General features: G+C 36.7%; 1 protein-coding gene across 1 annotated transcript; it reads left to right on the top strand.

The window, feature by feature from the left end:
* The first annotated feature begins 15 nt into the window (after positions 1-15).
* Positions 16-26,017, top strand: LOC132552865 (protein PAT1 homolog 1-like). Its single transcript, XM_060217060.1, has 20 exons — positions 16-57; positions 2,993-3,104; positions 3,296-3,435; positions 3,865-3,969; positions 9,460-9,528; positions 9,765-9,893; positions 10,891-11,211; positions 12,107-12,242; positions 13,938-14,087; positions 15,004-15,181; positions 15,575-15,793; positions 16,291-16,537; positions 17,284-17,413; positions 17,886-18,049; positions 18,554-18,621; positions 18,814-18,961; positions 19,469-19,543; positions 21,470-21,610; positions 21,741-21,838; positions 22,109-26,017. Exons 1-20 carry the CDS (start codon positions 16-18, stop codon positions 22,281-22,283), a joined length of 2,847 nt encoding a protein of 948 aa, XP_060073043.1. The 3' UTR covers positions 22,284-26,017.
* The last annotated feature ends 303 nt before the right edge of the window (positions 26,018-26,320 follow it).

Raw genomic sequence — 26,320 nt, 5'->3', positions numbered from 1 at the left:
GAAAATGGCATGAGAATGGACGAATCCTACCAGCAGCGGTTTAAAACCGATTTCTCCGTACGTAACTTGGTTGTTATTCGTGGAGTTGTTCTGTTATACTTTTCATAACATTGATTGTAAAACAGAACAACTTTGAAGTCAATATATATCTGTTATCTTACGAATTCCATAATTTTGTGTAATACACTTCATCTCTAGATAGTACAATTCAGGTGGGCACACTTTACCGGGTTCAGATCTATTATTTTTAAAAAGTTGATAGTTTATGGTAATTTAATGTAATTTTATTTACATACCAAAAACTCTGATTACAGACTTAACCAAACTAAGTAGGGATGGTTTTAATGTTTTTGAAACTTTGGCAATGAGGGATAGAAGCCAAAGTTGCATAAAGAAAACCCCTACTACATACCTGATTTATGGGATATAATACCATTGAAACCATTTAAGCCTGGAATATTGTCATTTGTGACATAATTAATGAAATCATACTATAAGTTGTTGGAAGAAAATAGTCATGACTATCATTGCCCATCATTCTGTGTATACTTCCAAATTATATTCTATTCAAACATTATTAAGAGTCTGTTCTCAACAAGCTAAATATTTGTGACACTCTACTCCATATGTGTGCATGACTGAGTTTTTTGGAGATATTGGTGTATGTTCTTTTTGTTATATTGAACTGTGCTCATGAGAATCATTTCACATTTTTGATCAAGGCACAAAATCTGTATTACCCAGGCCAGACGATATTGTACTCCATTCTAGACTGCTGGGGTGAGATGATGATTAAGTATCTAGCTCAAGGATGCAATTCCATTTAGGCAGCTGGCCTTGAATCCCTGACTAGAGAGTCTCCTGGCCAATAAAGAGTAATGTGTAGTTCTGCACAACGATTCCTCTCATTCAAGTTTATTTGCACATTGTCAACTGCATAAATTACAAATAACAAAATTCATGTAGTTCAGCACCTTTTTTTATTGACCTTCATAGACTAATGGCAGTCAGAAGTTATGTTTTCAACTCTATAAGAAAAGTTGGTAACCCCTGATCCTAATAACTGAAAATGACCTGTATGAAACAATTTTGGAATTTTATGTATTTCGTTAATTTTTTAGCAGTTCTTTAGGTTGTTTTAAATGAATTTTGTTAAATTGATTTTTATTTCTTTTTGAAGATATCCAATAATTCTAATTATTTCATTGCTTCAGAGATCATGAAAAATATGTAATAAACTAAATCTGTTTAAACAGGAAATGATTATAATTTAAATAAATATATCATGATAAATGAAATAGTTTACTTTTTACCAAAAAGGTTATTTGATAGGTTCAAGGCTTCAAGAAATGATCAGCATTTGATGCCTTGGTATCAAAGTATGTCAATTTTATCATTGCATTGTCACGCATTTCACTTCTTTTGTATCGAAACTTGTGCAACATACTGAGTTTACGAGTACGTCTTGACTTTATAGTATCAGGGTATCAGCAAGGTTGTAGGATGTATTGGGGTATCTGAAAGGTTGTAGGATGTATTGGGGTATCTGAAAGAATGTAGGATGTATTGGGGTATCTGAAAGAATGTAGGATGTAGGATGAATGTAGGATGTGGGGTATCTGAAAGGTTGGATGATGTATCAGGGTATGTGAAAGGTTGTAGGATGTATTGGGGTATCTGAAAGAATGTAGGATGTATTGGGGTATCTGAAAGAATGTAGGATGTATCGAGGTATCTAAAAGAATGTAGGATGTATCGGGGTATCTGAAAGGTTGGATGATGTATCAGGGTATGTGAAAGGTTGTAGGATGTATTGGGGTATCTATAAGGTTGTAGGATGTATCAGGGTATCAGCAAGATTGTAGGATGTATCGAGGTATCTGAAAGATTGTCGGATGTATTGGGGTATCTGAAAGAATGTAGGATGTATCGGGGTATCTGAAAGAATGTAGGATGTATCGGGGTATCTGAAAGAATGTAGGATGTATCAGAGTATCTGAAAGGTTGAAAGATGAATTGGGGTATCTGTAAGGTTGTAGGATGTATCAGGGTATCAGAAAGGTTGTAAGATGTATCTGGGTTTCTGTACGTATGTAGGGTATATCTGGGTTTCTGTAAGTATGTAGGGTGTCTAGGTTTCTGTAAGTATGTAGGGTGTCTGTTTTTCTGTAAGTATGTAGGGAGTCTGGTTTTCTGTAAGTATGTAGGGTGTATCTGGGTTTCTGTAAGTATGTAGGGTGTCTGGATTTCTGTAAGTATGTAGGGTGTCTGGGTTTCTGTATGTATGTAGGGTGTATCTGGGTTTCTGTAAGTATGTAGGATGTATCTGGGTTTCTGTAAGTATGTAGGGTGTATCTGGGTTTCTGTAAGTATGTAGTGTGTCTGGGTTTCTGTAAGTATGTAGGGTGTATCTGGGTTTCTGTAAGCTTATAGGATGTATCTGGGTTTCTGTAAGTATGTAGGATGTATCTGGGTTTCTGTAAGGTTGTAGGGTGTCTGTTTGTCTGTAAGCTTGTAGGATGTATCTGGGTTTCTGTAAGTACATATGTATGTAGGATGTATACTGCTAAGTACTGTACTTTTTTCTGTCATATCATTTCGGCTTAGGGAGCAGAGAAGGTATGTGATATTAAGAATATGACTCCAGAATTTATGAGGATGATCCAACTGCGAGCAGTTTCCTAATTGTTCTAAAGATGTATTTATATACACATTATTTATAAGAAAGATGGTTTCGAGGTCAAAAGAAAAAACCGGAAATATTTTTAATAAATGGGTAATAAAGGGGAAAAACTAAAGAATAATTATAGGTAATTTTAATGCAGTTATATTTGTAAGATTCTTTCATTTGGGTCCAAAATATATGTTCCCAGCGAGATATAGTATACTGGGATCTCAAAAAGTGAAATCAGGGCTCAAATATGAGACCCAAGAAATCATCTCAATGTATTTGAATGAATATTTTCAATTTTTTTTTCTCATTTTTAAACAGGCTCTTGGAGCGGGTAAATCACTGGGATTCGGCAATGAGCTGATCACTGCAACAGAAAATGAAGATGATTTTGATTTGATGAACGATGAAACTTTTGGTGGCGATATTGATGGTATTGTATCTTGATTTTGATAAAGGCTATATGTTGTATGAATGAAGTACTATGCTGTTGTTCAAAGGTTCCTTTAATGGTCAGATTGTGCAAAGAGTCAATATATCAAAATTGTCTCATATATTGTATAAATCTTCTCAGTCAGAAAATGGTAAATATATGTATTGATATTATGTTATGGTTCTTTTCAGATGTTGGATTTGATTGGGAAGAGCAAACAGAAAAATTTGCTGGTGAATTTGAAGGCACAATTCCTTCAAACTCCCATCTTTCCAACAAAACTAAGGACTCTGGGTATGATACTGTGGAGAAAAGCTATCAGTCCCGTGAGGTAAGCTCAGCCCTGCTTTAAAATTTTATTTTTCTTGAGTTACTGAAATAGTCAGTGTTTACTGGAATGTGAAGTATGTGAATAACAAGATTTGATTTGTAACCTTGGTGAAACTATTTGGTAGTAGTCCACTATGACCAATTGATGGACTGTTTCCATTTTGCCAGTCTAAACCCTTTGTATATGCCTGTCTGTATTTTAATCAGATAACAGTTTCAAGCTTATCCTTTCATTTGGTCAAACATTTTTGTTAGGGACTAAAATTTGTCGGAGTACACATTAGTAAAATACTTGAATCTGTATTTTGGAATATTTTCTTCTGGTTGGTAATGTCATCAGACAAATTACATGTATGAAGTGTACTAGCACTGCTGTATAAAATCAGTGCAAATATGCTATACACATAAATTTTACCCTTTTCAAATTCAGGAATACCTAGAGCATAACCTTAGTCAACTTGTTGTGGATGATGAAGATGACATTGATGACCCAGCTATTCTCAACGCCAGCAAGAGCCAACCCATACCACGCAAGGTAAACACACATTCCTCAACACCAGAAACAGTCAACCCATACCACACAAGGTAAACACACATTCCTCAACGCCAGAAACAGTCAGCCCCTACCACACAAGGTAACCAAACACTCCTCAACACCAGAAACAGTCAACCCCTACCACACAAGGTAAACACACATTCCTCAACACCAGAAACAGTCAACCCCTACCACACAAGGTAAACACACATTCCTCAACACCAGAAACAGTCAACCCATACGACACAAGGTAAACACACATTCCTCAACACCAGAAACAGTCAACCCCTACCACACAAGGTAAACACACATTCCTCAACGCCAGAAACAGTCAACCCCTACCACACAGGGTAAACACACATTCCTCAACACCAGAAACAGTCAACCCATACCACACAAGGTAAACACACATTCCTCAACACCAGAAACAGTCAACCCCTACCACACAAGGTAAATACACATTCCTCAACACCAGAAACAGTCAACCCCTACCACACAAGGTAAACACACATTCCTCAACACCAGAAACAGTCAACCCATACCACACAGGGTAAACACACATTCCTCAACACCAGAAACAGTCAACCCCTACCACACAAGGTAAACACACATTCCTCAACACCAGAAACAGTCAACCCATACCACACAAGGTAAATACACATTCCTCAACACCAGAAACAGTCAACCCATACCACACAAGGTAAACACACATTCCTCAACACCAGAAACAGTCAACCCCTACCACACAAGGTAAACACACATTCCTCAACACCAGAAACAGTCAACCCATACCACACAAGGTACACACACAGGGTAAACACACCAGGTAACACACACACAAGGTCACACATCCTCAACACCAGAAACAGTCAACCCATACCACACAAGGTAAACACACATTCCTCAACACCAGAAACAGTCAACCCATACCACACAAGGTAAACACACATTCCTCAACACCAGAAACAGTCAACCCCTACCACACAAGGTAAATACACATTCCTCAACACCAGAAACAGTCAACCCATACCACACAAGGTAAACACACATTCCTCAACACCAGAAACAGTCAACCCATACCACACAAGGTAAACACACATTCCTCAACACCAGAAACAGTCAACCCATACCACACAAGGTAAACACACATTCCTCAACACCAGAAACAGTCAACCCATACCACACAAGGTAAACACACATAACACACATTCACACATCAACACCAGAAACAGTCAACCCCTACCACACAAGGTAAACACACATTCCTCAACACCAGAAACAGTCAACCCATACCACACAAGGTAAACACACATTCCTCAACACCAGAAACAGTCAACCCATACCACACAAGGTAAACACACATTCCTCAACACCAGAAACAGTCAACCCCTACCACACAAGGTAAACACACATTCCTCAACACCAGAAACAGTACCCCTACCACACAAGGTAAACACACATTCCTCACAACCCATACCACACAAGGTAAACCACATTCCTCAACACCACAGTCACACCACACAAGGTAAACACACATTCCTCAACACCAGAAACAGTCAACCCCTATACCACACAAGGTAAACACACATTCCTCAACACCAGAAACAGTCAACCCACCACACAAGAAACACATCACACCAGAAACAGTCAACCCATACCACACAAGGTAAACACACATTCCTCAACACCAGAAACAGTCAACCCATACCACACAAGGTAAATACACATTCCTCAACACCAGAAACAGTCAACACCTACCACACAAGGTAAACACACATTCCTCAACACCAGAAACAGTCAACCCCTACCACACAAGGTAAACACACATTCCTCAACACCAGAAACAGTCAACACCTACCACACAAGGTAAACACACATTCCTCAACACCAGAAACAGTCAACCCATACCACACAAGGTAAACACACATTCCTCAACACCAGAAACAGTCAACCCATACCACACAAGGTAAACACACATTCCTCAACACCAGAAACAGTCAACCCATACCACACAAGGTAAACACACATTCCTCAACACCAGAAACAGTCAACCCCTACCACACAAGGTAAACACACATTCCTCAACACCAGAAACAGTCAAACCCTACCACACAAGGTAAACACACATTCCTCAACACCAGAAACAGTCAACCCATACCACACAAGGTAAACACACATTCCTCAACACCAGAAACAGTCAACCCCCACACAAGGTAAACACACACAACACCAGAAACAGTCAACCCACCACACATTCCTCAACACCAGAAACAGTCAACCCCTACCACACAAGGTAAACACACATTCCTCAACACCAGAAACAGTCAACCCCTACCACACAAGGTAAACACACATTCCTCAACACCAGAAACAGTCAACCCATACCACACAAGGTAAACACACATTCCTCAACACCAGAAACAGTCAACCCATACCACACAAGGTAAACACACATTCCTCAACACCAGAAACAGTCAACCCCTACCACACAAGGTAAACACACATTCCTCAACACCAGAAACAGTCAACCCCTACCACACAAGGTAAACACACATTCCTCAACACCAGAAACAGTCAACCCATACCACACAAGGTAAACACACATTCCTCAACACCAGAAACAGTCAACCCATACCACACAAGGTAAACACACATTCCTCAACACCAGGTCAAACACACACAAGGTTCCTCAACACCAGAAACAGTCAACCCCTACCACACAAGGTAAACACACATTCCTCAACACCAGAAACAGTCAACCCAGAAACAGTACCATACCACACAAGGTAAACACACATTCCTCAACACCAGAAACAGTCAACCCCTACCACACAAGGTAAACACACATTCCTCAACACCAGAAACAGTCAACCCCTACCACACAAGGTAAACACACATTCCTCAACACCAGAAACAGTCAACCCCTACCACACAAGGTAAACACACATTCCTCAACACCAGAAACAGCCAACCCATACCACACAAGGTAACCACACATTCCTCAACACCAGAAACAGTCAACCCCTACCACACAAGGTAAACACACATTCCACACAAGGTAAACACACACACCAGAAACAGTCAACCCCTACCACACAAGGTAAACACACATTCCTCAACACCAGAAACAGTCAACCCCTACCACACAAGGTAAACACACATTCCTCAACACCAGAAACAGTCAACCCATACCACACAAGGTAAACACACACAAGGGTAAACACACATTCCTCAACACCAGAAACAGTCAACCCCTACCACACAAGGTAAACACACATTCCTCAACACCAGAAACATCAACACCAGAAACAGTCAACCCATACCACACAAGGTAAACACACATTCCTCAACACAAGAAACAGTCAACCCATACCACACAAGGTAAACACACACAACACCAGAAACAGTCAACCCCTACCACACAAGGTAAACACACATTCCTCAACACCAGAAACAGTCAACCCCTACCACACAAGGTAAACACACATTCCTCAACACCAGAAACAGTCAACCCATACCACACAAGGTAAACACACATTCCTCAACACCAGAAACAGTCAACCCATACCACACAAGGTAAACACACATTCCTCAACACCAGAAACAGTCAACCCACCACACAAGGTACCACACAAGGTAAACACACATTCCTCAACACCAGAAACAGTCAACCCATACCACACAAGGTAAACACACATTCCTCAACACCAGAAACAGTCAACCCATACCACACAAGGTAAACACACATTCCTCAACACCAGAAACAGTCAACCCATACCACACAAGGTAAACACACATTCCTCAACACCAGAAACAACACCAGAAACAGTCAACCCATACCACACAAGGTAAACACACATTCCTCAACACCAGAAACAGTCAACCCATACCACACAAGGTAAACACACATTCCTCAACACCAGAAACAGTCAACCCCTACCACACAAGGTAAACACACATTCCTCAACACCAGAAACAGTCAACCACACACAGGTAAACACACATTCCTCAACACCAGAAACAGTCAACCCCTACCACACAAGGTAAACACACATTCCTCAACACCAGAAACAGTCAACCCATACCACACAAGGTAAACACACATTCCTCAACACCAGAAACAGTCAACCCCTACCACACAAGGTAAACACACATTCCTCAACACCAGAAACAGTCAACCCATACCACACAAGGTAACCACACATTCCTCAACACCAGGTAACCACACATTCCTCAACACCAGAAACAGTCAACCCCTACCACACAAGGTAAACACACATTCCTCAACACCAGAAACAGTCAACCCCTACCACACAAGGTAAACACACATTCCTCACAAGAAACAGTCAACCCCTACCACACACATTCCTCAACACCAGTCAACCCATAAACACACACATTCCTCAACACCAGAAACAGTCAACCCCTACCACACAAGGTAAACACACATTCCTCAACACCAGAAACAGCCAACCCCTACCACACAAGGTAAACACACATTCCTCAACACCAGAAACAGTCAACCCATACCACACAAGGTAAACACACATTCCTCAACACCAGAAACAGTCAACCCCTACCACACAAGGTAAACACACATTCCTCAACACCAGAAACAGTCAACCCATACCACACAAGGTAACCACACATTCCTCAACACCAGAAACAGTCAACCCATACCACACAAGGTAACCACACATTCCTCAACACCAGAAACAGTCAACCCATACCAATGGAAATAGAATAGCAACCTATATATCTGTTGACAAATATGGAAACAAAATCAGGGTTAAGACCAGTTCATAAAATACATTATAAATTGTACAAAGGCAAATGTAATGGTAAGTCATTGTTATAATGTGTTTAAAACTGATTTGTATAAACAAAGATGATCAGATACTGTCTTACAATAATATAATATTTATTTTAAACTGTCAACATCAATCAGCCACATCTCTCACTTCTCAAATAAACAACTTCTGGTTTAGCACATATTTATGTTCTGTGCTTGCAGGCTGTGTTACCCTGGCAAGATAGAAACATTTTATCCTCACTGAAAGTGTGGACATTTCTGTCCAATGGGATAGAATTCTGTATCTTGATAAGTGTTCGTCATTTTGTTATGTACCTGCAGGCTATGTTACCCTAGCAAGATAAAAATATCCTACCATCACTGGAAGTGTGGCCATTTCTGTCTGATTGGGTACAATAATACCTCTTAACTCTTATGTACACAATATCCAGTCAATACCAAATATGATGTACATCTCTGTCCTTAACAATCTGAGAGTACTGACAAAGTTCTAAGGAGCGAAGGTGAAGCAGGGGTTTCAGATTTTCAGTTTGATGATCACATTGAACAGTCAAACTGGACTTTGGGAATGACTGTTAAGTTTTGTGGTAGCATCGAGATATTTCAAGCATCATACTTTTCCCCATTATGTCAATTTAAACCAGAACTGTGTACACATTCATATTTTCATTTTGCAGAAACATCAGAACCTTGACGAGATCTTTGGTCCAGCTTCCCCGCCTGGATACCTAGATACAGAGCATTTGGTAATATTTTCCTACCATGCCTTTATCATACATCCATGATCGTGATTCAGCTGATCTGATTTGACAACTGACTTGTACATGTTAAAATGTGCCATAGTAAGCTTATCCTTGACACCAAATGTATGGGAAAAAGGAAAATTCTATCAAGCATATAATTATGATTTATAGTTCTTGATATTTTAAATGATTTATACATAACTGTATCTAACAAAATGTTGTCTTATGTTCTTTATTAGGTGTCACCCTCCAGTAAAAACATTTGGGGCTCACCAGTGAAGGATACAAACATGCCATCCACCATCAATAATCTGCAGTCTCTCTTTGATTTTGCAGCCAAGGCTGCAACTCAAGGCACTCCTAGAAGGGTAAGTGCTAATACTTGTACATGTACATTAACAAACAAAAGTCACCCAAAATATGTATATAATTGTCAACTTTTGTTTCTCTCACCTAAAGTATTAGGATCTGTTTGCTTAAGTCAGTTTCTAATGTGGTACATATGGCTATGAATTTCTGTAGGACTATTGTAAAAAAAATTTCAGCACAGGACTATAGTGAAAATTTTTCTACAGGTTGGTAAGCATATGTAGAATAGAAGGTCTTGTATCACAACTAGTAATAATTTCAAAGTGAGACATCTTGGTTTAAAAGAAATGAATTGCACATATTAGTTTTATTGTGTCGCCTGCAGAGCTGGTGGACACTTAGGGATCACTTTGTCCATCATCACACATCAACGGCGTCGTCCATACGAAAGTTTTCTGGACTTTTTTCGATTATGCTTTGAGTTATCAAAATGAAATTTAGTATATGGCTTCTTATTGGAAGGGTACAGATTAAGTTTGATTTCCAGCTGTCTATGACCCTTCTTTGCAGAGTAATGCCCCTTTGAACTTAGAAAATTCTCTGGAAATATTGTTTTCCGGACTTTTTTGGGTCATCCTTTGAGTTATTGAAATGAAATTTGGTATTTGGCTTCTTGTTGGAAGGGTACAGATTAAGTTCCATTCCTGGCTGTCTGTAACCGTTCTTGGCAGAGTTATGCCTCTTTGAACTTAGAAAATTTTCTGTACTTTCTTTGGTTATGCTTTGAGTTATAGAAATGAAATTTGGTATATGGCTTCTCGTTGGAAGGGTACAGATTAGTTTTGACATCCAGTTCAATTTCTGGGTGACCGTGACACTTTATGCAGGTGACACATACAGTTCCTAGGAACTCTTGTATTGATATAACATTGATTTACATGAAGTTTGTATGTATTAGATATTATGTTCATAATTACCTGGTAGTTAAATAAGAAAAACTAAAAAATAAGGCTTGAAATATGTGAATATTATCACAATCATTTTCTTTTATGACAGGAATCACCGGTGATGTCGACACCAGACCGACAGCCAGGGCCAGTAGTGACAGGAATGTCTAGAGGACGTGGTGCCACACTGGAGGAGATAGAACAACAGATGATGTCACAGTCACACTCAATTAAGAAGCCTATGACAGCAGAGGAGCTGGAGCGGGAAATGCGAGGCGAGGCTAGGGATCAGCAGGTGCCCCAGATGCCCCTTCACCATCCACGAAGCCCTTATTCTGTTCCACATAACATGCCTCCACCATTACCTGGCTCCCCTGCCTTCGTGGGATCCCCAGCAGGTCATGGACCCCCAAGGTTTCATCAAGCACAGGTAGTTACATCAGATTTCAATGAGATTTTTAGGTCATGTACTACAAAAATGCGTTCATCTGATGTCTCAGCTTGCAGAAATGTATTATTGTATACAAAAAGAGTTTCATATAGCAGAACTATTTGAAATTTACCTGTGACATTCCAAAGACATCTTCATTTTCACCAGGCAAAATGTAAAGTTTCAGGTATAGGCACAGAAAAACAAAATTGAAATTTGTCATGGAAATTACTTCACTGAGTTAATTTTCAATTGTTGAAACAACACAGAATTAACTTTGTTTCTTGATACTGTTTTCACACATAATCTTAAATTACTTGTATTGTTATAGTTTCCAAGGACTTAAATCCAACTTAATCTATTTGTATGGTATATGCAAATAGTCCAATACATCAGATTAACACAAAGATTATATTGTGTTAAAAATCAGATTCATGTGTTCTTTACACATTTCATATTCCCTGCAAAAGCATTGTACATCATAATGTTGGAATGTCTAAGTAGTGGCCTGGAAAAAACTGTGATTAATAGGGGCCACAACAGCTCATCCAGTTTAGTTGTAAGAGTGTTGGTTATGTAACCTCAGATGAGGCACATCCTTACCTGTGGTGGTTTTTGTTTCTGAGGAAACTGAGAAACAGACAAGTCTGCATAATTGCTCTGGAAGGCATGCTACTGGCCACCATTATTTTGTTCAGTGAGGTAGCCACCCACTACTGTAAGGAGACCCTGCCTCACAATGCCCCTGACTGTTCACGGGGTGAAAACCCAAAATAATTTGAATGAACAAAAATGGTGGACAAAACAGAGAAATGGAGTTTGAATTCTTCTTCTATTTTATTTCATTTTAAAGATACAATTTTTAAGACCAAGGTTTTGTGTTCTGAAAATGTAGAGAGTGCCGCCAGGATTCAGTCCTATTCAGGCTCAACATTTGTTAGAGGGGAGGCGATCTCCATTGATGGGTGCCACACCCCCTGCAGTGGGGTCACCTGGGGTCATGGGTCAACACCGAGGATCACCACAGATAGGTAAGATAATTAATTAAAAACTCCTTTCTGACGTTATATTTTGTTGTATTGTGAATAATTATCTTTACTTAACCTTTGCTTGACTTTTTCTGCTGATATAATCACTATACTGATTTATGTGCAGATTTTGGTAGAGAACTGTTCAGAATTCTTGTTTTCTTTTAAATCTCAAGAGTAGTCTAGAAAAAAGCCTTACAGTATTTATTATTCTTGTGTTTCATTTGAAAACATGAAATCCTAAGTCTATCATCTTGAAAGGCAGATTCTGTAATTAATTTAATACATTCAATGGGTTTTATGGTCGATATTACTTCCTTTTGGCCTTTCAGCATAGGAATAAAGATAGGAAAGTGATTAGGTAAAGGAAGGATGACAGTAGAGAGTGGGATTACGAAACAAAAATAAAAATCAGAATTTGATCTTGTTATTTTAATGGGAAATGTTTTTTTTCTTCTTTAACTGTAAGATTAAGATTTCCCATGAAGATAATGTATATTTTAGACTTAAAAAGGTTAGACTTAGGAATGTCTCAAAATTGGAGAATCAAGCTAAGTGTGTGCTGTATATCCTGTATAATCTTCTGTTGTGTGTATTTTCTCATGATATAGAATGATTTTCTGAGCTGAATTGATTTGCCTTTTCATATGACATGTGGTAGGAATTAGCCATTGTGCATCATTCATCATTTGTTTGGTCAGTTGACTTAAGCTTTCAAAGTCCCAGGTGTTGAAATCCTTAAACATCTTTAAAGGAATCAGAAGCTAGAGTTCATTTCTTTGTTACAGCCAGGTGTCATTGTGTGAAAGTCTGTGGCCCCCTTCGTCCCTATTCAGTACTGGCCCGCTACGGGGTATCCAGATGGTTTCCTTGTCCAACCGTCTGAAAACATTGTTTTCTGTGTCAACTATTTTGGAATTTTCCAAGTCATTGATATGATTTTGCTGTGTGGAATGATCTGTAGGTGCAGATCTTTTGATCTGGGATTGTAAAGGTTTCTCTCTGATCTAGTGAATTTTTTTGTATTCTTGGGATTCTGGGTCTTTTTGATGTTCATTGAGTTGAACCCAAAATCTCCTGCCTGTTTCTCCAATATATGACACGTAGCAGTTTGAATATCCGATTTTGTATACGCATTCTGTGACATTCTTTGGGTGTTTTATCTTTAAGGTAGACTAGAGTGTCTTGTGAGGTTTCAGGATAGACTAGAGTGTCTTGTGAGGTTTCAGGGTAGACTAGAGTGTCTTGTGAGGTTTCAGGGTAGACTAGAGTGTCTTGTGAGGTTTCAGGGTAGACTAGAGTGTCTTGTGAGGTTTCATGGCCCCTGCAATGCCATGACCACAGTAAATCCTCTTTTTGCTTACATCAAATTCATTGTTAACTTTCTGGATTGCCCAATTAGAGTACCCATGTTTTCATGGTGCTATGGATGTGATTTTGTTCTTGCTTCCTGTCTTGTTCTTCTGTGACAATCATTTCACATCTGTTGAGCAAGGTTCATACATCACCCAACTTCTGGTGCAAGCTGAAGTTAAGGTATTGGTCTGTGTTCATTTTAAAAGAACTTCTATTCTATTGACATTACCAACCAGAAAAAAATGTTTTAAGATTTCAAAAATTGTTCAGATATTATGGGCTAGGTTTGGTATTCACACTGCCCATATATAGAGGTTGTAGACTGCTGTGGATCTGTTTCAGGAATGTCTGGTATATCCCCTATTACAAGGTTGACCCCATCACCTCCACCAGGGGCTCCCCCGGGGGCTGGGGTACCAAACCGCTTTCAGTCACCAATTCCGACGCGAATGATGTCCCCATATGCGCGAGGTGCCATGATGGGCCCCATGGGTATGTATAACTTGAAGTATATCATAGTTCAGATGAGGATATGCAGCAATCTGGTTATCTGGTTTGCCTCTTATGTCAGATCTGTGCAGATTTCTAAATAATTGGCACAAACATTGGCTCAAAAAGGACAGCTTTTAGGAACCATAATCTTTCTAGAATTTATAGAGGTTAAAGAGTTGTCATTTAGGTTCATGGACCATGAAAGGTGTCGGTGCGCACACTTGCCGATATTAATAAAATCTTTTACTTGGAGATGCAGGGTCTTTGTTGCTTCTGTTTTGATCATGTTTGGTGTATTGGTATTTTAAATCCAGAAATGATTATATAATTCTTATGTGATAGTTGGTTTGGTAAAGTCAGAATTTGACATGTAAAAAATATTGAAGCAGTTATATGTGTAATGCTGGTAACTTTACTGTATTACGTAATTTTCCGACATTTATGCACGTTTGTGACTTTCTAGCACCTGTTTATAACTATGTACTATGTGTTGTCTTATGTTATTGATTTGACTTGTGTAATGCTTTATGACATCAAAGTGTTTTCTGCAAATGGATATTGATAAATTCTAGAACAAATATACAATGTGTCTTGACAATTATTCCATATATAGTCATGCTGTAATATACCATACACAGATCAATCTTGTAATCTAAATAATTAAACAACGTCAGCAGGTTAGCAGTGTGATGGATTCATAAGTATGGTGCACCAGCATTATATATGCCATAGAAAACAATTGTCAAAATTAGAATAAGATCTGTCTGAATCATGCTTTGATACAAAGTTAGACATATTTCATTAAAGTAAATGAATAGATGAAACATCTCGGTGCAATTAGTTGTGGCCAATAGTACATTTTTTCTTTGGATTGGTTATTAATAATCTAATACCTAAATATCTTACATCTTTACAGGAAATAGGTTGCCATCACAACCAATAGGTATCCCACGGCAACAGCTCCAGCAACGTCCGCCAACCAATCAGAGTCCATACAATAATAGTCCTGGTGGTCACTTCCCTCAAGGATCATCTCCAGGAGGGCCATATCACAGTTCTGGGCCCAACCACAGTCCAGCAGGTCCAGGCCCTAGGTAGGATAATACTTCAACCTATGTGTGATGTATTTTAGAAGCAAGATATTTTAGTATTAAGGTACTTTGTGAAAGGTTGGAGATTTTGATGAAAGACAGTCTAAACCATTATCTGACAATAAATCCATGTCTGGTATTAGGGTCACCAGTTTGTTGTTGATGTTTAATGATAACAAATACTGTCTCATTGCCCTATGAGATGCCCACTCCTTGATTTTGCATCAAAATTTATGTGTTGGCCCCCTGAGCTGATTGCCATGAATAGATATGTAAATGGTCATTTTTGAAAAAACAGTGTTAAAGAGCAAAATCTAACTAAGTAGTAGAAGTAATAAATAAATCTAGCAGCTTCCATCAGTAAGATATCTTCATTGCATTGAATATATATTTTAGGGGACCCTATCCAACACACCCTCCAGGAGAGAGAGGACAACATCCTCAAGGTGATCGATATATGCATCAGGGTGAGAGGGGCTACCCTCCACAGGGTGATGGTTACACTCCACAACGGGATAGAGGATACCATCTCAAAGGTGATCGATACACTCCTCAAGGAGAGCGGTACCATCGAGGGCGAGGAGTCCACCGTGGATATCATAACAATAATAACAGGTACTGTTCTTTGGCTGTTTCTCTTGGTTTTTATGTTTAAGTTTTTTTCTCGTTTAATAACCTTTTTGGTAAACAGAAGGCTCTGGTTATCCCAATTTCCAAAGTTAAAATATATATCAGTCATATATTTATAAGCTCCCATCCATGAACCAGTTTTTCATTGTGTCCAACCATCCTTCTGTGGCTTGCTCAGCTATCTTTAGTGGGCTCTATCTCCTACACTACTTGTCACTAGAACTGTCTACTTGGGATATGGGTTCACAGTGGTGAGATGGTGTGTCATTTATCAAAAGTTGGTTACTGTGACCTATATTTTGACATTAGACTTCGATCAAAGAAAAAATTGTAGTTTTGAAACTTATATGTACTTATTCAAAAAAATATCTAATAAACAATGTCGAGGAGGTAAAAAAAAGGTTTTTTTTATTTTTAAGTATTAATTTTAATGATAACTTTGATGACAGTTTGATAAATTTTGTTTGCAATCTGCTTTTCAGAGGTTATCGAGATAACAGATACGACCATGACTATGATAACAGAGACAGGAACAGTTATGAACAAAGGAATAATTATGACCACCATAACAATCATCGTCGCTACTACTCCTACCAAAATGACCAGGAGAATCGGCCCTCTGACGAGTATGCTGGTCTGATGACGAAGAAAGAAAAAGACTGGATCATTAAGATTCAACTGATGCAGCTACAAACTGACAACCCTTATCTAGATGATTTCTACTACACAGTGAGTTTATATTTTCTGCTATACTTATACAGTATATCTGTGTAGTATATATATTGAGTGACTAGTTTATGAGCCTTGTTTTGATGAAATAAAAACATGGCAGAATGCACACTTTATGTATTGAAGAGGCAAATCAGCATGGATAAAGCATTCTTTTGTGTAGATAATTTCCTTCTCACCAATGGGTTTGTAGCGACAGACCCAGCTTTTCCTTAAAGATCATAATCATGATTCAGCAAAATTGAAGGAGGCTTCTTACCTAATTGCTGATAAATGTGTTGATGGTACTGATGCTTCCTGATTCATCCTCAGTAATGAATGGGATGCACTTTGTAACATGTCTTTCGTTTTCTTGTGTCAGTACATAGGAGACTGGAAAGTATTCATGTCAGTGTCTATAACATGCCTTTCTTTTTCTTGTGTCAGTACATAGGAGACTGGAAAGTATTCATGTCAGTGTCTATAACATGCCTTTCTTTTTCTTGTGTCAGTACATAGGAGACTGGAAAGTATTCATGTCAGTGCCGATAACATGCCTTTCTTTTTCTTGTGTCAGTACATAGGAGACTGGAAAGTATTCATGTCAGTGCCGATAACATGCCTTATTTAGTGAAACTTGAATATAAAATTACCACAATAAGTTCATGTCTGGTAATAAGTATTGTATATCAGCCTCTTTACTCACCCTGTCCTAAAGTTCTGAAATGTTTTGATGGTGTACTTATGAAATATTTTCCTTACTGCAGACTTACATGTTAAAGAAGAAGATGTTAGAGCGCCAGAAGATGACACAGAATGGCATTAGCAGCAAGGAAGATGATCCAAAACTGATTATCCCATCTCTTGGAAAGCTGGAAACTCGTGCTTACAAACCAGGTGGGTACAAAACTGAGTTGTCTGCCCTTAGATTACTACCCAAGCACATTAAGTGTTGGTTAGACCTTGATAGAAGTTATTAGATTAATATGAAACAATACCAATCTGATGAAGATTTCAGAGTAAAAATATGCTGGCTTGGCTATACAAAATACCTGTCTTTTACAAATCAATAAAACTGAAGGACTTGAAACAATTTTCTTTGTTATTTGGTTAATCTAAAGAGCAAATTAGAAGTTTTAAAATGACCAGTAAAAGTAAATATAGGCCACCACTTGGGATTGCCAAGGCTCTTTTGGAAATTTTTGTGATCACTTGAATGTTTTTCTTGAAATAATTTATACAGAACTGTTATCAAATTGTCGGAACACATGGGAAGTACATTTTAACATCATGATAATGTTTTTTGGGAAAAAATCCGTCCATAGATTTGTCAATTTAGAAATTTATTTGGATAATATATTGCTTTCAGCCCAGTTTGAAGGTTCTCTAGGTCGTCTAACCACTTCCAGTGTGCACAATCCACGTCAGATAATTGATGTGAGGTCACATGTTCATGGTTTGGATGATTCTGATGGTAAGAATACTAGTAAAGAGTTACGAAGATCACGACAACTGCTCATGGAGATCGAAAAGGTGAGAAGATATAAAGATGACTATTATATTGAAGAATTTCATAAATATAAGGATTATATACATCCGTCATTGTCCGTGTTACAAACAGCACAAATACTCTGGATTACTTCCCCTTGCTAAAATGCTAAATGTAGGGCCATTTTCATTTTGTAGAAAAACCAGTTTGTAAACACTTGTAGCGTTTCAAGGATAATATTGGGCTTGTCAGAATATAAAGTATATTGTCAGTGAGGTAGCCTCAAATTGCCCCAAGCTGTTTACAAAGTGATAAATCCAGCAACAGAACAAAAAGCAAAATAAGACTAATAGGACCATTCTGATTTCATAAACAAACAATCCAGGTCCAGTTGGTCAAACTAATAAACAAAAGTGAGTATTGTTGGTTAGGAGATGACCCTGATATATTGATGTATCCATTGGTTTGTTTACCCTGATCACAGTTCAATGTTTCCATCAAAATGTAGTCAAGTTTGATAGTTTTATGAATAAACCTTGGTTTTGTAGGGCTATGACTTGCTGTTGGAGGTGGATGACATAGAGAAGAGGATATTAGCATTACCGGAGGAGTCTAGGTGAGTATCATACTGTTGTACTCAGATTTTTTCTGATGACCTACCTTCTCAAAGGGTAAGTGATATTCTGATGCTGGTGGATTGATTGGAAAATTTTTTACATGCTACAATTATTGTGTAAAGTAAATATTGTGAACATTGAGAAGTATTTTCCTTTAACATGCAACTTTATAGATTTTTCTGCTGTTACAGGGTACCACTGGCCACTGAAAGATTAGAGCTACTGCACAGTCTACACAGCTACCTTACTCATCAAAACAGCTCTGAGCACTTCCTATCTGTGATGTCATTGAGAAAAGGGAGAAAACTGGTTGCCCGTGTTCTTCCCTTACTGGGAAAGGTAATACTCTTCGATTTACAGTTATGTCATGATCTCATTTTACTTCAAATTTTATATTAAATATTGAATAGTATCATTTCTGAAGGATGCTTTCTTTATATTGAAATATAGAATTATTTTGTCCCCTTTTTTAGACTGTAAATGATACATCCTTCTGTCAGCTTTTAATATGCAGTCACATTGGCTTGTAGTCTGGAAAACCCAGATTTGAAATTGATTGACATATACCAGGTAGTTTTCTTCTGTTGATGTACACACAATACCACAATAATTTATTCAACTTTCTTGGCTCATTTTACTGAAACATTTGCCGTATATAAGTTTGTTTGCACATTCCTCACCAACTACTAAACTATTGCATTTTCTTGAATCATGTGATGATTTAAAAACAGGTTTCAGGTGATGATGACCTCAGAGTAACTAATTAGTATTTTAGACCTTTCCATTGATTTACATATCAATATACATGAATCTGATTTATCACTGACACATTTATCTCATTTACAGGATTTATCAGAAAGTTTGATTTCATTTGTCCTGAGAAATCTTCAAGCTCTCATCAAGAGAGACCAGAAAGAGGAGGTAAGATATATATAGATCTGACACATGTCATATTATTATTCCTAACTATGTCATTGATATTTTGTTTGTCTTTATGAAATATTGCCATATACTATATGGTAAGTGTATGGATTTCTAAACATTTGTCTGAAGTAACTCAAAAATTTTTATTTTAAAATTTCAAAATCAGTTTCTGGATATAATTTTATCAAAATCATAAATTTTTATCTTAGTACATACAGATGTAATAACCTTACTATAAGATTGATTGTGAAGCCTTTTTCCTTGATGGCTCTTTAAAAACACACTGCCACTCGAAGGTCTATAACCAGTTAACTAGAAGTTTGTGACACTGGTAATTGTTTCCTTCAAGTTAGGAGTTATCTCCATTGTAGGTTCTAGGTTATCTGGCGGGGTCATTGTATTAAGGCTCAGAATAAATTTGAGAACCAGTTCATGAAGTATTGTCTGTCATTACGGAAAGAGCTGTTTAAAGAAAAATAATTAGGTCCATGTATTGGAGATGAGGGTGCCCTGTAGTAAACACTGTCCATCCATCTGGCTGTCCACAAATTCAGTTCCTGGCTGATAATTTTAGCAATTGTTGACTGATTAACATGAAATTTTGTTAATATATCCAGTTCTCAAAAATACTGAAGGCTAGGTCATTAGGTCAATGTCAAATTTGTGTCTTTTCACTGATCATGTAGTGATGACATTAGGAAGCAAAGTTTGGTAATCTTTTCACTGATCATGTAATGATGACATTAGGAAGCAAAGTTTGGTAATCTTTTCACTGATCATGTAGTGATGACATTAGGAAGCAAAGTTTGGTAATCTTTTCACTGATCATGTAATGATGACATTAGGAAGCAAAGTTTGGTAATCTTTTCACTGATCATGTAGTGATGACATTAGGAAGCAAAGTTTGGTAATGATTTAACAGCAACTCAACTGACAAAAAATCAGGTCAGAGATGAGGGTCGGTAGATCAAGGTCAAATTTTGGGTCTTTTCACTGATCATGTAGTGATGACATTAGGAAGCAAAGTTTGGTAATCTTTTCACTGATCATGTAGTGATGACATTAGGAAGCAAAGTTTGGTAATCTTTTCACTGATCATGTAGTGATGACATTAGGAAGCAAAGTTTGGTAATCTTTTCACTGATCATGTAGTGATGACATTAGGAAGCAAAGTTTGGTAATGATTTAACAGCAACTCAACTGACAAAAAATCAGGTCAGAGATGAGGGTCGGTAGATCAAGGTCAAATTTTGGGTCTTTTCACTGAATGTTTTGTGATGACATTATGAAGCTAAGTTGATCAGAATAAACAAGGAGTCAACTGTCCAAAGGTCATTGTCAGCTAGTCTAAAGGTCAAAGTCAAATTTTGTATCTTTACTCTGATGCATTAGATGATTAAAAGTCCAGGTAACCAAGTCAAAGAGTCCCAATTTCACTGGTTCAAAGGTCAAGATCAAATTTTGTAAATATTCAATTATGAACATTTTGTTTTGACATTGATAAGTTTGTCAGAATTGAACAAGAAGTGAATTGTTTAAAGATAAAAGTAAATAGATTTGACATTTGAATCATTTAAGTCAAGGGCAAAGTGAATTGTAAGTAGACAAAAGGTCAATTTACCAAAGGTTAAGTCATGTATAGCCACACAACAGGGCGCTTGTGGACCTGTCCGTGTTCTGCTGGGATATCATGGTTGTTTTATAACATAAAAAATCAACTCTGAAAAACATAATTGATTTTCAATTCAACATGTAAATGGTTCTAAATATTTCTTGCAGTTTTGAGATAATACACCGATTTTCATGAGGAAACTCTTTTGTGAAGGCAATATGTTTTGTTGTGTGATAGTCAATGATAAAATTAATGATTTTAACTACTTTATTCCACATGGTTTTGAGTCCATTCAATCTTTGTTTGATCAGGGCCTGATGGTTCTACATAATCCTGTTACTCAAGTATTGGACACCTGTGATCTTGACTCGCTTGTCAAGTTCTCCAGAGAACTACAGCAGGAATCTAGTAGTAACCAGTCCAAATCTGTAGCTGTCGCAATTCAGAACAAAGTAAGTGGATTTTCCTAACCAAAATATAGAAGGCAAAAAAGCATTTTATCTCATTATACTAGTACAATGTTATTGTTGGCACTGTTCTAATATGATATTGTGATGTATTACTCTTTGTGTTGTTTTGTAGTTTGGCAGTTCTGTGATCAGTAGTCTCCTACACAGGGGTGAAACTCTCTACATAAAAACGTCTCCTCTAGACCTAGACAACCAGCTACAAAGTATATGGTAAGTTTTTCTTTTAAGATGCTATCTACTGTCTTCATCTGCTTGACATAATAATCCACTTGTTTTTTTTTTTACATTACTGAAAAAAGCAAAAATGAAAAAACTGCTAGAACCATATTATTACACAAAAAATATTCTGATATCTCTTCCCAAACTGACTAATAAATGGGATACTGAAGACTATTGTTAGAAAAGATCATTTATACAGAAATTAAGTAAGTAAGGCATGGTAGATGTTGTAAATTTTGACATTGATTTTTGTCTTTTCAGGTGCCAGTTTGTTCATGACTTTGCTGGTATATTAGCAGTAGTACCAGCAGAATCTCTGGTACACCCTATGTACCATCACACGAGCATTAACGATCATTTTGACCGTCTACTTAATAAGAAACTCATTGCTGTTGTAGAAGACAAAGTGAAACTATTTACAGAACCTCCCATGTAGTGTGAATGTCAAACAGTATTTCTAATGGTACTGTGATATAGTGACTTATCTTGTCTCCATTCTTAATTACTTTGCCTTTTGTAGCTAACAAGTCTCCATGTGGAGCATTAAACTTAAATAGTATGATGTATGCTGTGCACATTACTGATAACATGATGTGCGTGTGTGATTCTGTACAATGTTTGCAGGACATGGTGTTATCTAATTGTAAATGGTGCATTGGTGATTATGCACAATGTATGCGGTACAGAATTATATTCATTTGTGATATTTGAATTAAGTAGACTTTGTGATTTTTATTGAGAGAAAGGAAAGTGAGGTGTGATTTCTGTCTTTGCTAAACAGTATAAAGCCTTCTGAACTCAAAAATGATCAGCTCCAAATGATTGTTTTCCAAAATGTTTCTTTAAATCGGATTTGGCAGCACACAGTAAATTGTAATACAAATAAGAGCTTAAATACTTAAATTTGTAGGATTTTTAGAATACTCATTAATGAAACATTAAACAGATTAAGATTGTATTAAAGATGTTCAGGTGTGCAGGGATGATGTTCAAATTATTGGAAATATTGAGGATGAACATACATTCGGGACCTTGTGTTTTATGCATTTCATATACTGAAAAAAAATAAAAGACTGATCATTTTCTGTCATGTAAGGCAGAAGGCAGACCAACATCAAAATTTCTTAATAGATAATGCATTTATCTTGTCCATATTTGAGTTAACTTGGCTTAACTATATACAGTGAAATTTGCCTGATCGGATGCCTCTATGTTCTGACATCTTGTTTAATCAAAGTTAATTCCATATCATATGAAAACTGGGACCTGCCTAATTCAACATGATATTGTATCTGATCAATATTGGTCCACATGATCTTTGACCAAACAGGTTTCACTGCATATTTCTGTTGGATTACTTATCGTTTTTTGGATTTTCTTGAAAACTAATATATATTGAACATTTTGTGAATATTGGAGTAATTATATCAGGGAAAAGTTTTTGACCATCTGCCCTAATTCTGAAACTTTGTCTGATTTTGAAGGGTGAATTTGTGTATATTTGTAACTTTTTCTTCTGTAACTTTGAAGACAGATGGATATCAAAGTTTTTGTAAAATCATTCAGATGTAAATTTAAAAGAATATTAATAGTACATTCTGTTTCAAAGTATGAAGTGTTTTACAATTATATTTTACTTCATTTGTGTGTAAATTTTGACATTTCTTTCATGCTAAGTCAGCGATATTGTCACAAAGTTTATATCATATGTAATTATACTTACCATAAGTAATGAATTTGATTAGTTTAATAACCCAAAGTCATGATTTTGAAGTCAATGTTGATTTTGTTTTTTTAACCAAAGGTGAAATTTTGGTGGAAAAGATTTGATTGATCATTAATACTTACAGAATTTATCATATTTGTGACATACATGACTGTGACTGAAAAATAACGGGAAGTTACTGGGTAACTTGACGGAACATGTTCTGTATCATTGCATTTGGTTTATTTATGCATTTATTATTGTATTCTGAAAGATAAATCATAAATATGTACAACAGAAACCATATTGGATTTCACTGAGATATCATTGTAATGTAGACTGATAACTTATATATTCATCACTTTGTTCACTTTTTGTACTGCATGGATTTAAAGACTATTGGTTCAAATATATTTCATTGGTTAAAGAACAATCAACGGGATTGGGCACAAGTTCTGACAACTAACTAGGCCCTATCCTCCTCTATAACAGTGATGCTTTTGTGAAATGATACTGAAAAATGTTTTCAGCCCTTTAATCTTAGTTACCTACCTTTGGTAAACCCTATGTTCACTTCTATCTTTAAAGGCAGTACTTAAGGGCATATGCTGCCATTTCCACCCTTTTCTGTAGAGTCATACAAAAAAAATGATAGATTTCTTTTATAACAATAATTTGAACTTTGTTCATAGACAACACTTTGAAAAAGGTTAGATTATAAATTAATATTATGGTAACTTTGACACTTTGAAAAAGGTTAGTTATTACATCCTGGTTATGTAAGAGTTAATGTGATTGTAAAGCAAAAGGTGGAAATAATACAGACAACTTGTTTAATGTGTAAGGTAGCTCACAAACGAAGGTCATTTAGAAAAATGTTTTAATGTAAAATATAGTCAACATGAGAGTATTGTTCTTTGATTAATGTATTTTTCACAGAAAGAACAAAGATTTTGTGCATTCTTGCAGAGTACCCATGGATGAATTCATTGATAAGCATTTACCCCCACCTCAGTATTCATTAGGGATATATTGTTATTTTCATAATATGAGACAAGTTTGCATCAAACTTGAAACGATTCTTGTCAATCATTATTTAAAAAAAAAACATGTAAAAATTTTCTGGCAAATGTAATGATTCCCAATTTACAACTTTTCGAGTTTGTTCAATATAGATGTTTAATTACAGGCTGTAATTCTGGTTTGGATCAAGTTTCAAGTGACACATTGTTTTGTTAATGTGTTGATGCAATTTATTTGCAACTATTTGGAATGTGCTGTTATTATTAATTTCTCCAATTACTTTTCTCTGGATGAATAATACAAAATTGTCCAAATTTTTCCAAGCTGATTCCTAGCACTGTCACTACTATGTAGGCATATTGTTGTGTTTTATGGTAAAGTTGATTTGATAGCAGTCTTGTTAACTGTAGGATGGAAACTGTCACACTGGACAAATATTTATGAAATTAATTTTATAGTGTAGATTGGTATGACTTTGTCAAGATCTCATTTTTTCCAAATGGCATTTGTACTTGTACATAATAGAAAAAATTCAAAACTGCTTAACATTGCTTTATTGATTTTACTACATCAGTTTGGTCATAAATATTCAACATTTACTTACTAAAATACTGGTGTACAACAACATTATGAATGTTCCATGCTTAATAACCACCTTCTTTGATATGTTGTGCAATAGCTTATGAATATTCATTATTCAATTTCCAGCTTCTGATTATGAATATGTAGCACTTCATTATGTCATGCTAATAAAGACATAGTAGGGGAGTATATGGGTATAGTAGGGTTACTACTTTACCTGAGGTGATAATAGATGACATTGTAAGTGATGATGATTTCTTCTGCCAGGGCTATCAATAACAAAGTTAATCACCATATACAGTATTTATAACTTAGAAGATAGATATTCTAGTGGTAATGTATTGATATGTGTAATTGCCTTTAATTTCGGCTGGGGATGGGTGTCATATTTGTATATGCAGGACATATTATTTCATTTTGATATCAAAGGTCAGTGATGTGGCCACGTAAAGGTCAAATATATGAGACGGGTTGATATTTACGAGTACTGTTGATAGATTTGTGATGGTTGTATGAGAGTATACAGAGTCTGTGGGGCGACATTGGTTAGGCCCAGGGCGATATATGATTATGCCCTTACAACACAGATTGGACCCAGTGTATTAAGCCAAGGGCGATATATGATTATGCCCTTACAGTACAGGGTGACATGATGATGCCCTTACAGTCAGGGCTGTATGATTTTGCCCTATCAGCACAGACTGGACCTAGTTCTTTAAGCCCAGGGCGATATATGTTTATGCCCTTAGAGTTTGAACCCTCTGTGTACAGATGAACGAGATAATCGTGTTGTAACATTACATTGATTAGTGCTTTGTTTTCTTTCACATGTGCTATAAGTAAATTATCTTTGTATCTTTTGTTTTTCTTGGTTTATTTTGTACATCATCAACACCAACCTTCACCTGTCCATAAACAATCCATGTTATTGCAGTTTTATAAAAAGTCCTGAAGAAATATTTCTTGGACTTCCTTAGTTATGATCAATCAGTCTTAAGTCTTACCAGTGAAACTATATGGCTAACAGGTGACCGTCCTGGATTTTGACAGTTGAAGTTTGTTGTTGATAGAATCAATGAATCATTCAATGATGGCACCAAGATCCCTTGGATCTCTTCTAAACTTCATCATTAGTTTTTCTATGTCTGTTTCAACTAAGTGGT

The sequence above is a fragment of the Ylistrum balloti genome, unplaced genomic scaffold, assembly GCF_031769215.1.
Source record: "Ylistrum balloti isolate Yb309-2 unplaced genomic scaffold, AGI_CSIRO_Ybal_v1 Utg369634, whole genome shotgun sequence".
In the NCBI taxonomy this organism is placed as follows: Eukaryota; Metazoa; Mollusca; class Bivalvia; order Pectinida; family Pectinidae; genus Ylistrum; species Ylistrum balloti.
The sequence above is the reverse complement of the archived record's forward strand: the minus strand, read 5'-3'. Positions and strand labels throughout refer to the sequence as shown.